Source organism: Schistosoma haematobium, chromosome ZW, assembly GCF_000699445.3.
Source record: "Schistosoma haematobium chromosome ZW, whole genome shotgun sequence".
In the NCBI taxonomy this organism is placed as follows: domain Eukaryota; kingdom Metazoa; phylum Platyhelminthes; class Trematoda; order Strigeidida; family Schistosomatidae; genus Schistosoma; species Schistosoma haematobium.
The window spans coordinates 43,544,041-43,558,347 of record NC_067195.1 but is presented as its reverse complement, the minus strand read 5'-3'; the positions used below and the strand labels follow the sequence as shown (position 1 = coordinate 43,558,347).

The window sequence follows — 14,307 nt, the reverse complement described above, 5'->3', positions numbered from 1 at the left end:
TGACTCGACTTATCAGATCAACAAAGGTGGGTAAGTAACGATTAATAATAAATTTATCTCAAAGTTTTCCAGTGTTCCAGCTAGTGGCTACTGATAGTCTTGAGCAAAGGCACTGTTATGTACGCTCTTTGCAGGCAAGAACGACGCAAAGATCTCGTAAGACTACTGGAATGCTTTAAAGACATGATATGAGGTACTTATCATGCGCGCACTTTCGTAATGGATTCGGCAGCGACCGAAATTTCAGCGGTACAGTCTGCACACAGTCATTCCAACATAATACTTTGTTCATTCCATGTCTTAAGAACATTATTCAGAAAGGTTAATGTTAGCTGTACAAATTATTTTCTGTGGTTCCGAAATCCTGACTACATGCTGCCCTGTTGCCATATTTTGTATGCACGTTCTAAAGATCTAATTCGTGAAGGTAAGTATGTGTTCCTCTGTCTCTATAAGCATTGTAGACTTAATTCGACATAGCAGCCGGTGGACAAGGAAATACCTAATGGACTTGGTTCTTCGTGCGATGGACAACGTGTCAATCTCTACAGGGAGTGATGATCTGCTAGAGGAGTTCACTAAAAACTACCACTCAACCCATGCTCTTAGTGAATCTTTGACAAGTACTCATCCGTTCATTCTTCGAAGCATCGGAAGACATATGCGCACAAGTGATGAGTTCAGTCGGTGTTAATGATAAAGCTACTTCGTCAGAATCCATTGTGCTCACTGACCATAGCTATGCTTCTTGATAACAAGTTCTAAAATTGTAAGCTTTTTAGTTTTACATAGATTCATTTATATGACCATTAACTTGTTCTTATAGCGTAACGGCAGGAAGAGTGTACTTTGAAGTCTTTTGTGGTTGTGAGACATAGGGATAATTGTTGTAACATTTATTAGGTTGGCGCACATGCGATTAGTCATACAGACCGTTTACCAAATACTGCAAACCTGAACATGGTGTACTATACTACTAGGTCGAATTCCGGTCTGTCACGCTAGATAAGCATTGCCGTAATTAAAAGACTGGTGCGTTACAAATGAAGACGTTTAATAAAGTTTAAAACCAGCACAAATGGTCCATTAATAAATAACTTCCAATTCTTAAGAATTATTCTTGCGTTTTGGTTAAGTACATCAGGTTGGTGTTTAACTTTCATTCGATGTTCTACAAAACAGTCCATTACAAATGCAGTATCAAAACAACCTAACAGCTTATACTAGACGAACAAATGCCCCATATCGTAGCCATCATCCAACCTATGAATTCATAATGCATGCCAATATATATCATATACATAACATTTACAACACTCAGGACAGCTAATATTTTCACTATTTACCTATTTCTGCCATAAACGTCGGACAAGACAGTGAAAATAAGCCAGTTGCAATAAAGAAGGGAAAAACGATAAATCTTATCATGGTATCGTTACTTGGTGCGCAGTTTTGGTAGCTTTGACGACAAAACAATTTTTGTGACGATATATGCTTAGATCATGTTATTTCATATAAAAATAAAATGTTTGCCTACCCTCAGTGTAAATTTAAGGGGAAATAATTGCTAGTCTGCGACGCAAATACGGAAAAACTATTAAAGCAGCACCTGAATAATGAATTTTCAAGGACTCAGCGATACCATGTACCGCAAAAGGGAAAAACCACTTTTCATTTGGTTGTGAAAATGGAAAATAAACTTTCAAATTTTTTATAAATCATTTCGAATTTTGGCTGTGCACATAGCAGAAATAAGAAAGTAGCGCAAAAAGAATCGCGATATCCTTGGAGCGTTGCCTACTGCATTTGAAATTCGAAATGAAGCATTCAACGAGTACAAAGGTATCATTAGTTCATTCAAACACCAGAGTCTTCTTCATCAGAAGTACCTTACTCTGCGTGATAAAATAAAGCTTTATGGTTAAGCTAAAAAATGGATGGTCAATATTTAACTCTTGATGGATTTGATTTGTTAAAAAGAAAAGCAGAAAACTGTTTTCCATAATTTGAGCACCATGTTCTTCAACATGGTTACGATAGAACAAAAAGGACAGCGAACAACGAAAGACCCTTCAAAGTTCTTCAACGTGAACTCAAGTACTATATAGTCGATAAGAAATGAACTAACGATAGTATCAGCATCGATCGCCCTAAAGCTGCGTATTTATAAAAAAGAAGTCTTATCCACATCGACTTTCTATCGTACAGTCGAACAACACGGCTCTAACACTTATAAAACTTCATCCGACAGCCAACACGCGCGTTGATACTTTGGCAGTATCGGAAAATAAACTTAAAACAGCGCATTCTGGAAGAAGTTTAAGATTTCCAGGACTTTTAAGCGACTATCGCACGTAGGACACCAGTTAACAGTTTGCTTCATCTCGGCTTTCCTTTGTATTACATATAATAAAGAACTTATAATGAAAATTTATTCGAAAAACAAACAAAATCCTTTTTGCTAATAGGAATGATTCTGAAACCACTCTGGGTGCAGCACGAAACCATTTAAATGGGCTTCCGATCTGTTATACAGATGCCCGAAGCTTGTACAATAAGTAGCTAAACTCTGTCAAACCGGATGTAATCGCAGTCACAGAAACTTGGGTGATTCATTCTATATACAGTATGGAATTCGATTTTGAAGGTTTCGCGTCAGTAAGAGCCGACAGAATCTATATGCATAAAGGAGGTGTAACGATAAATAAATCCCTAAAACAAGTAGCTCTGTCAGTCTTCGACAATAGACTCACTCAGCTGAAGGCGCTCGGTTATGCATCTGTATCAGATCACGAGCGCAAACGCCGTGCTCAACATTTCCTGCAATCACTAGCCAGATTAGATCAGTCCATCCTCGATACATTGATAGCCTATCTAATATATCTTCGAACCTCCTCTCTTCTGTCCTTTGGTTTCACTTGGTGGGTACGATTCATAATAGAAGGTGTTACTGGTGTTACTCCTAATACATGAGGCATATCGACATAAAGATATAGATATTTTAGTTTTTTACTTTCTCTTATCGTATGTTTGATGTGACGAAGAAGTACTACCAGATGTGTTGTGGACACTTCTACATAATTTCTGATAATGATGTCGGGCCACAATAATAGCATAAAAATCCCAGAGTATCTTATTCCCTTCAAAAAGTTAGGTCTGTCTACACACAAGTCATCAAATAATTATGTAATTTCGACTTAAGTCATGTGGTCAACAAATCACAATGCTCTGCTTTTTAGAACAAAAAGAATCCATGATGACGTCATGATTGTTCTTAATGTTATATAATAATTTGGTTGGTTTAAATTGCGAGGTGTAACTAGAGCATTGTGTTTTTTAATTCAGGCTTGTTTATTTAACTGCGAACGGTCGTTGATTTTGAGAATTACTAGCTCCTAAAGTGGCCAAAACAATAACCTCAAAGTTTTTAGTGAGGAAACAGTATGCCTTATAAGGTTTCCTCTTATAATCTCATGTTATTTCGAACTTCTGCTTTTGTAGACAAACTTCTACTAAATTAATGACAATTAGGAACATGAGATTGTACTCAAAAAATATATTGCATGTGGATATCTGTCCACCTTCGCTTACGTGTCTTCTTCAATAAACAGTTCCCATCCTCTCTAGTTGAATGAAAATATTATAAATGCTTAACCGAGAAGAGATTCAGTTAAAGGATGAACTCCCGTCTTGTCTCTCTCCAAAGTGATGACCACGTTTTTCTACTCTCTTGGTACCTTCGGAGGATACAAATAAGCATATTAGTGATATGACGTAATAAGTAGAATTTACTGTTTCTGTGTATATAAACTACAGATTCACCATCTCATTTTTTGTAATCATGCTGCTAACAGAGCACTTGATGTTCATAACCTATGGTGTTCATAAAGTTAGTCAAGTTATTCAACTTTCAGTCTTAAGTTTGCTATGGTATAAATATATTCAGCCTGAGGTCTAGTGTAATTTCACCGACGTTATTCACAAAACAAAGGCGGAAAGCCTGATAAGAATCTGTCAAATGATTAGCAATATTCTGGTCAGTCCAGCTATAGCAGATAAAAAAACTTGGTTACATGTCATCGAACGATTAGAAAATTCTTAGTTTAACTGAGGTGGCAGAACGAAGGTCAATTACATACAAAAATAAACCGCGTGGTATGTTATACATTTTTGTTCTCGCTGGTAGTTCGTTTTGACACATGGGAAATTCTCATGCCGCAAGAAAATGCATTTCCGAAGAAAGTATGTTGACTTCGAGATGTTAACCTGACTCGTAGTCGCTGAGTATCTGGAGACAGCAAAGCGCAACTACTTAGAAAACTATGAACATCCTGTTAAAGTAAAGAAACAATATATGATGTAATTGTTGAAGAAACCAGCGTCTTTAGATGAATTCAAACAACTGCGAACCTTGGGCACAGGATCTTTTGGTCGTGTTATGCTTGTACAGCATAAAAAGACATCCAACTTTTTCGCGTTAAAAATCCTTGACAAAGCAAAAGTATCAGTGGCTTCTCTAAATTTTTACATCGAAATAGATAATAAAACTTAAACAAGTTCAACACACACTTAATGAGAAGAGGATTTTACAAGCCATCGATTTTCCCTTTCTGATTCGGCTGGAATACAGTTTCAAGGTTTGTATGTTACTTTATAAAACTAGTAAGTAGAATGAAGTTTACTTGTTTTTAGGACTGGAATACGTCTCTGGAGGTGAAATGTTTTCTTATCTGCGAAGAAAGGGCCGATTTAGGTAGATTTTGTTCTTAACATTTTTTTGACTGCAGTGAGTCTGCAGCGCGTTTTTACGCAAGCCAGGTCATATTAGCTCTCGAATACTTGCACTATCTTGACCTAATATATCGAGATCTGAAACCAGAAAATATACTTTTGGACCCAGTTGGATATATAAAGGTGAGAAAAACGTATTCTGTAACTTTTAAATTTCTTTGAGTTTATATGATTATTTATTTGTTATTATCTGCAATTTAGCTGAAAAACATTTAGATATATTATGTCGTTTCTAGTGACTTGAGAATTCTTATACTTCAAATAAAGATATTACAAAAGATAATAATGAAAGCCTTTCCACAACAATTGGTCAAAATCAGGGACATTTTGTTGGCAAAATAACTAAGCGGAAAACGTTTCTGTTGTCAAATACTGAGTATTGCGGTAACGGTTACATTTTGCCGTTAAGTGGAAAAGCTCGTATTTTAAACCAGAAGCCCCATTTTTATTTGACTTAAACACTTTTCAGTGAGTAGTATGTCTTATAATTGAAATTCTGACTTGCATTTACGCAGCTTTCAACACATATTCATTCCTGTATACGAGAATAAACGAGATGTGATACATTTGCCTTAGCTCATCTTCAGTGTCCTACAAATAGGACAACAACTCAAGATATGTATAACTTATCAATAGCAACTTGTTATCATTGCGTTAACGAAGCGTGAGATTTGATGATGCTGAACGGTAGGTTATCATAGAGAATTAAAAAAACGCTGAAACTTGATCGGCCAGTCTTTTGATAGATTTCTACTTTTTGTGGCAGTAGACTGACCCATGAGTAAGGGCAGTATTCGAAGTAGCTCTATAATCGACTAATCCACAGGGGGTAGAAAAATATCCTTTTGTTTTGAGTAAAAGGCTTATTTGGCGGAAATATGCTTTCCAGGTTAAACAAAGGGTGACGTTCTAGTTGTCTAGATTTTTGTATAACATACAAAGAAGAGCATAAATGGTTTAAGGGAATTCATGATTTCCTGGGATCTAGGCATTTATGTTTTATTGTAAGCGCCGATCGGTTAATGTCCGTATATTTTAAGATTACATTCAGATTAGATTATTGCTCTGTTTTCAAAGTGTACTGAGAAAAGATTTTGCAGGAATCATATGTAAGTGTGATCTTAACCACAACATTTTCCATTAGTTTGGTCTGACGGGAAATGCAATTTTTCATTACTAGGGAACTTATTTGTAGAGGATACTGTCTAGAATAAAAATCGCGGCTAAATCATACACGAGAAAATATTAATTTTCATCGAAAAATCATTAACAAAGATATTTATATATATTTTATAAACTATTTTATTTATTGAAAAAATTTTAAATCTCAATAAGGTCTATATCAAGAAAAGTTGTTTTGATTTGTGAAACTTAAAATCTAGCCACAAATCTTTAATAATCCGACAAATGTTCGATTTGTGGTTCAAAATTACTTCTCATATTTGACGGTTAGGTGTATACGATTTTAGTGATCTTTCTATTGTTTTGTGAATTCAGGACAAATGTTTTCATACTGTTAATATGTAATATATTCAAAGTCTGTCATTCTAAACGGAGCTTGATTGGGTTTTCGGAGATGAAAGACGAATGGCGCAGAGTGCAAAATTTAGTTCTGAATAGTTTACATACAGGACCAAGGCTTAACTGTTATCTTGGGAGACGTGATAATCTCCTCCAAATATATATATAAAGGCTACTTTTAACTATTTATGGCAGATCGCTAATTGTATTCAAGATGTTCGGAGGGGATTTAAAACTTCCTGGTGTGCTAAAAATTGGACAGATGAATTGACAAAGCTGGAAACCCTCGGTGACTGAGGTGGCTTGGGCATATATTAAGTATTCTGAATCACCTCTTGCCTCAACTGAAGATTTCAAATGGTTCAGAATTAGGTTTGAAGAAAGTTAACAAATGCCGAACGAAGAAAGTTCACCAGTTCATAATGTCAATGACTGTTTAGTCAAAGAACTTTTACTGACTTGGACAACCTGTTTGTAGTTTGGGTAAACACTGTAGCTATGATTGAAGGTATTTCGTGATATGGGCAGGAACTGGTCGTAATCAAGCAGATGCAACTCATCCTTGTTTACTATTAGGTTTTAAACTTCAAAATTAATTTAAACTTTTCAGTTTCTCTTTCTTGGTTCATATTTCCTACGCACAGTCTTTCTTATCACTAAGATTAACATTACTTTTATTGCTTTGACACCCTTCGTGGTTACTTCGTGACATTAATTTACAACTTGGGCCGATATATTTCTATGTCAGGTCATACTTTGCTCACGATCGGTCAGGTGGCTTGATTGTTTCAATAAAACTAATACCCTAGTATACCATGAACTAAAAACATTACATGTATCTGCATAGAACTGAAAAATGATCTTCAAAAACAGATACTTGCAGCAGTTATTTAGAACGTAACCTACTCTTTGAAATATCAAAGGAGATCAATGCATATCGTTTCCTAGTGAGCTTGGAATATTATTTTATGGATGTAACACAATATATTTTAGAGTAAGAAGTATTCAAGTGAGAAACTTTTAAATAGCATATAAAACTTGTGTTTTGCTGCAAAATCCGTCGAAAATAGAACATATGAATTAACTACTACCTGAACATATATGTGTTTGCTACGAGCCGAGATAGGTGAAACTAATGCTACTCAGTCTTCAACTAACTGGACACTCCGTCTCATTTACAGAAGTTTTGTAACTCGACTATTACTTTGCGTCTATTCCCCGACCGTTGTTGCTACCTTGACGTGGTGGTCGGGCTTGCCTATCGTGATGAAGCAACCGAGCTATACTGGCTGGAACAACCGTTCCTCAAGGTCCTACCATGTCAAACAGGTCGGTTGAAGAGCAGTAAGACTAAAAGCAACAAACCCAAGATCCGAAGGCGAAGTCATACTGCTGACTGTACAGAGGTGTGACAGCAGTAAGGTGTTTCCTTCAGACAAACAGCATGACAGCGATGCTGCCTTCCCACAAGGAGGGGTGGGGTTGGAAAAGGTTGACCCTAAAAATGCGCACCTCACCTTACCTCACGGATTTCCGTCTCCGGCGGTAAGGCCCTTTGAAGAACGGAGCTAACACGTCAAAAACCTCCCACGAAAGGGCCGTGCGCGACCGGCCTCAAGCGGTTGTCCCTTGGGCACTGCGGTCACGCTCTCGGGTCACTGAGACCACCTCTAATCCAATTTCCTTTTCAGGTACCTCCAGAAGGACCCTTCCACGGTGTGGGCAACCGGGAAGTGATAACCGCCCTCATACCTCTAACAGCACCCAAGGCCACTGTATTCATAATCAACCTTCCTCTTCAATTCCTATTATTCCTCCTACATCGACTTTCAACCCTAAACTTCCTCCTTCGGCTTCCTCCTCAAGTGTCACCATAGCCAACGATTCTAGTGCTCAAAACTCTGTCCCAGGTCTACTGAAACCTCGCTCCAAACTACACATTGGAGCTTTCAACGTACGCACTCTATGTCAAATCGGTCAGCAGGCTCCCTTGTCTAAAACCCTAGAGTCTCTTTCCATTGATGTATGCTGTGTCTCCGAAACACGCATACAGGATTCCAGTGTGGTCATTCACTTGATCTCACCTCGGCAAAACGGAGAGCCAACGAGATACACCCTCCGTGTATCTGGTGTCCCGATGGCCAGTTCTCGTGGACTGGCAGGTGTAGGCATAGCACTAAGCACGAGGGCGGAACAAGCACTGTTAGAGTGGATTCCCGTCAACAGTCGTCTATGTGCTGTTCGGCTAAACGGCTCCGTAAGAATTCGGAAGGATAGGGATACACGTCGTTGCCTTTTCGTCGTTTCTGCCTACGCTCCAACTGACTGCAGCTCAGATGATGTGAAAGATGAATTTTACAGAAAGCTGTCCGAACTTCTTCAGAAAGCTAAACGCTCAGACATAGTACTCGTAGGGGGTGACTTTAATGCTCAGATAGGCAGCTTAAACCAAACAGAAAGGTATTTAGGTGGATATTTTAGCATTCCGGCACAGCGAACAGATAATGGTGACCGTCTGCTGCAACTGTGCTCAGACAATCGCTTATTTTTAACAAACACAAATTTTAAGCATAAGGAGAGACATCGTCTAACGTGGCGACCGCCTGCACCAAACCAACGATGGACTCAAATAGACCATATTGCCATCAGTCATCGTTGGAGAGTCGGTAGAAGATCGTCGCTGATTCTAAAGTACCTGCTTGGACTCCGACCATGCCCTAATGCGGGCACGCATCTGCTTGCGCCTCACTGGACGCAAAAAAGCCACAGTAAAAAGACCCATTAGAACTGAACTGAGTGACGAGAAAACCAAAAATAGGTTCCAGAAACAACTGAGGTCACGATTAGGTAGTTCTGAAGACGAGGCTGACCCAGATGTTGCTTGGAAAGACATACAAGCAGCTTTGGAAGCAGCAGTGACATCTATTAGCGACTTAAACCACAGAGTTTCAGAGAACCAGTGGATTTCTTCAAAGTCTATCACACTGATGGATTCTCTCAAACTCGTCCCATCAGGTTCCGAACATGATGAAGAGCGACAACAAATCAGATCTAGGTTAAAAAAAGTCTAAGAAACGACCGTGAGCAGTTGTGGGCAACGAAAGCAAAAGAGATGGAAAAGGCGGCGACTATAGGGAACACAAGACAGCTTTACAGACTAATAAAAGAAACTGGAATTAATAAGTCAAGTGTAAGTGAGATTATATCGGAAAAAGACGATACACTCATCTGCTCTCAGTCCAGGCGTTTAGAACGATGGGCGGAACATTTCAGAGAACAGTTCAACTGGCCTTCAGCTACTCTACAACTACCCTCCATTCCCAGACAGTGTGAATGGAACATTGAAGTAGGTCCCCCAACTCTTGCTGAAGTTCAAAAGGCTATTGCTAATCTGAAACGAGGAAGGGAAGCTGGTCCAGATGGACTGGCTCCAGAGGTCTTTAAGGATGGTGGTCTAATTTTAGCGATTAGGTTGACTAATATTTTAGCTAAGATCTGGGAGTTAGACGTTATTCCATCTAACTGGTCACAATCACTTATCGTCACAATATATAAGAAAGGGTCAAAATCATCCTGTGACAACCACAGAGGGATTAGTTTAACTAATATAGCATCTAAAATACTAGCCTCGATAATGATCGGACGCCTAACTGAGACTCGTGAACTGCAAACACGAGAAAACCAGGCTGGCTTCAGATCTGATCGTGGTCGCATCGATCAAATAGTCACCATTCATCAGGTTCTCGAACACAGGCATACTTATCGGCGTCCGACAATGGTGGTCTTTCTCGACTTAAAGCAGCATTTGACTCGGTAGACCGCGAGATTCTGTGGCAGTGTCTGTCATTGAAAGGCGTACCCCAGAAGTACATAAACCTTGTAAAGGCTCTTTACTCGAACACTACTAGTCGAGTCATAGCTTATGGCGAACTGTCATCTACTTTTGCAAACTCAAGTGGTGTCCGTCAAGGCTGTCCACTTTCCCCATTTTTGTTTAACTTCATCATAGATCTACTGATGGAAATAACTTTCTCGTCGACTGAGTTCTCGAGTATTGATCTCCTACCAGGAGGTCCACTTATCGACTTAGAATACGCAGATGACATAGTCCTGTTTGGTGAAGACGCTGACAAAATGCAGAGTCTTCTGGTAGCACTGAGCAACAATGCCAGGATGTTTGGAATGCGCTTCTCTCTCTCTAAATGCAAGTTGTTGCTTCAGGACTGGTCTGCGTTAACACCTGAACTAAGGATAGGGAGTGAAGTAGTCGAACGCGTTGACAACTTCACTTATCTCGGAAGTCTGATCAGCCCTAATGGGTTGGTATCGGACGAAATCTCAGCACGGATTCGAAAAGCTCGATTGGCTTTTGCCAACTTGCGTCACCTATGGCGAAGGCGAGATATCCGTCTATCAATAAAAAGACGAGTATACTGCGCGGCAGTCCGTTCTGTTTTAATTTACGGCAGCGAAACATGGCCATTAAGAGTAGAAGACACTCGTAAGCTATTAGTATTTGACCACAGATGCCTTAGAAATATTGCTGGCATCTGCTGGGATCACCGGGTAAGTAATAGTGAGGTTAGACGCAGGGTATTGGGGAATGATGGTAAATCAGTTGATGAGGTTATGAATCTTCATCGACTGAGATGGTTGGGCCACGTGTTACGTATGCCTGAACACCGATTACCACGACGTGCAATGCTATCCGGTATTGGAAATGGTTGGAAGAAAGTTAGGGGCGGCCAAACCAAAACGTGGCATCAGTGCTTGAAGTTACGAACTTTTAGTCTGAGCCATGTTGGTAGATGCAGACTACTTGGTTGGGGTCCGCGTGAATATCGTAACCAATGGTTGGAGACTCTTGGTGACATGGCTCAGAATCGATCACAATGGCGTCGGTGTATACACTCCCTGTCTTCCCTTAAACTAAGAGGTTAAAATCACTTCATATCTTTCTTTCTACGAACCAATTTTTTCTTCTTGTACTATATCTCTATATGCAATCTTTCTCTTATATATTACTACCTTTGACCTAACCACTGCTATGAATCTGGTGTTCATCTTGTTGTGCTGATGCGGTATGGCAACCTTGACCGATGCACATATGTGCCTGGTCCTACGTTGTAGCTGACTTGCGTCTATTCTAAAATATCAGTCAGTTTAAAAAGTATACTATGTTCTCATCAAAAATAGCAAATGTTGGGCTAATGTGTATTGTTTTGTTATACCTCGATGAGAAAACGCTCATTTTATTAAGTTTTACTCCCAAAAGTATTGTTTGATAAATATGGCTAGATGGTCAAGGTACTCGATATCTAGAAATTTGAGGAAAGAAAAGTCTTTCTATAAAATACTAGATTCATGGAGTACTTTTATTCACATCTTATCTCTGAAAATAATGAGAAAATGTGTTCGTAATATGTCAAGTATGCGACTTGAGATCTTAATTTTCCATGTCTAGCAAAGCCTTACAACTAAAATGAAGAACCAGCAGTCGATTAATTTTATTTTATTACACAATAGTTCATAGTGTATCAGTCATAGTTTCCTGGCTAATTTTTAAAATGCGTGATCAGTAATATTATAAAAATAATTAGCAATTCACTAAACACCTCTATTTTGCCTGTTTTAAAGTCAGGCTTGTACTTCATTTAAGTCAGTAAAGCCTTTAGGTCCAATATAAACAAAGATAAAACTCTTGATGATGGAACTATCGATATTTTGTGGCCCATGGTTAAGGTATCCATGCAGTATATGAAGCTTTTAGTATTCCATTGATGTTGCGGAAGTAATCGTGTATTCACGCGACTTAGTCAATCATGTTGAAGCATAATCCATTTTTTATGATCAATGAAATGATGTTAGTATTTGTTAACTGAGTTAATATAACATACATTTTCACTTAATTAAGAAAACTCGCCAAATAGTCAGATGGTCGGCCTAACAAAACTTAGTATACTCGGCTACGGGAATACCAGAAACAGTATATGTGGACGAAGTGGAAAACCGCTAGGCAATGGCATCCATGCATTGTTATTAAAACGGTACTGTGGTTAAAATAGAACTACTTTCAACTGAATAAAAATTACAGTTAAAACCAAGCGATTTATGGGAACGTGAGTAAAAGTGAATCTTCTGTACTAGAATTATTTTCGCTCCATTTTACTAGAAGTCTGTAGTTACTGTGTGAGCACACCCCGAGACTCATTTTCGGGAGGCGAAATCTTTTGGATTAGCTGTGTTCTACCAATTGAACTAATAATATCCTGTGACTCCGTTGCTCTTACTTTACAGTATAGACTAAAAAACCTCACTTCGTTGCTCTTTAATTTAACTGTGTTCTAGATTTTAATGTAGCCACAAATCAATAATACATTGAAGACTCCCGTGATAAAATAACTTGAACCTCGTTTTTCATGCCCTCAATTACTGTCTCTTATATACAGAGAATAAGATATGATAAGTCTCTTATTATATTAGCTTTCCCGTAAATGACTTGATATCTTGCCAGTATAGCAGTTGCTTTAAATTAAAAAAATGGCTAAATAACTTTCCAGTATGTCTCCTGAAGTCTCATTGTAAATCGAAGCATCAAAGACAATGTAAGCTCTGAAAAGGTTTACATTTCTAGTGTTCAAACGATTCATAATTCTTTGTTAAAATTAAGTTTTTGTTGAGATTTATTCCAAAGCCTCATTTCGCACTTATATAAACCCAAACATCTCTACCCTAACAAAATGTTTGCATAACGATAGTGAACATATTCTAGAAATGCTTAGGTAAAATGTGATGTAAATGTTCGACATGCTTATACATGAATGTATATATATAGCATAAACCAAGTGAGGTAAACGATCTTGAGCTATTATTAAATGGTGAGCATACCAATAATGTTTACACACATTTTTGTAACACATTTGATACATCTTACAAAACACGTCATCATCCATACTGATAATAACCTCTTACGTTTACATTTGAACTGTTCTAAACAATCAACTTGAATTTATGCATCAGTGAGTTCGTTTGTTAATTATTTGTCAATGGTGAACCACTGAGAATGGTTAACCATGGCTATGTGTTCATAAAAAAACAATTACAGTTACTACATACGAGGTTGTTTATGAATGGCTGAATGTCTTGGTAGTTATCGAAATTGTGTTATGAAGTAATTAGTAATTCGTACTCTATCATCGTGATATCTATGAAAACATGGACTGTTTAATGAATGTAGATCGAAAAGACCGTGATTTGTTCTTCGTACAAGTTAAATCTTTTCATGTGAGCATGAAAATGTACTCTATCAACATGTGGCTACATAACCTCAAATATTTCTATTTGGATCTTTTATGCATGTTTTCTAGAAAGCTTGATTAAGGCATGTCTTGAAGCAAACATTTATTTAAAACATTCAGTTTTTAATATACTATTATATTTTATTGACCTTTAAGGTTACATTAAAATTTGGGCTACAACAGTGTCGTTTATACATTAACAATCGCTTAATGTAAGTTCTGGCGTTGTGTTGATCAATTAATGTAGTTTGGTCACTCAAATAAACAATGGAATACTGGTTCAGATACTGGAAGTTTAAAGTTGCATACAGCACATGATATTTGACACTTTTGTGCCTCATATAAAACACTGAGGAGAGTCGCTCTTATTCTGGGAGTTAAATCTATGTTAGCTGATGCACACAAAGTACAGTCAGAATTAAAATAATGCCTTAATTTATGATAAGTAGTGAACTTCTTTGGTAGTGCCACGAAATAAATAAATTTTAATCTAATGGTGAATGTGAACTTTTAATAATTAAAAAGTGTTCTGTGAACAAGCCATTCCCATGGCTTTCCTCTCAATGTAATTCAGGCGCTATTATAATACGTTCTTGATGTAATTGGGTAAGCGTTTGATTCATCAGCATGTCCCTTGTACTTACAGATTTCACGAGTAGTGAGATAAAGCTAATAAGTAAACTACAACCCTTAAATT

The 14,307-nt window shown here is 37.8% G+C and overlaps 1 protein-coding gene across 2 annotated transcripts in view; it reads left to right on the top strand.

The window, feature by feature from the left end:
- Positions 1–4,120: 4,120 nt before the first annotated feature.
- Positions 4,121–14,307, top strand: part of MS3_00003633 (uncharacterized protein) — a 58,431-nt gene continuing 48,244 nt past the window's right edge. Inside the window, exons 1-7 of one of the 2 annotated variants that reach the window (XM_051211477.1) lie at positions 4,121–4,242; positions 4,278–4,339; positions 4,373–4,501; positions 4,539–4,637; positions 4,671–4,753; positions 4,788–4,914; positions 13,767–13,822. In XM_051211477.1, the coding sequence (XP_051071541.1) occupies positions 4,200–4,242; positions 4,278–4,339; positions 4,373–4,501; positions 4,539–4,637; positions 4,671–4,753; positions 4,788–4,914; positions 13,767–13,822 (599 nt within the window). In that variant the 5' untranslated portion in view covers positions 4,121–4,199. The remainder of the gene's footprint in view (positions 4,243–4,277; positions 4,340–4,372; positions 4,502–4,538; positions 4,638–4,670; positions 4,754–4,787; positions 4,915–13,766; positions 13,823–14,307) is intronic. The other variant, XM_051211476.1, reaches the window with a different exon arrangement.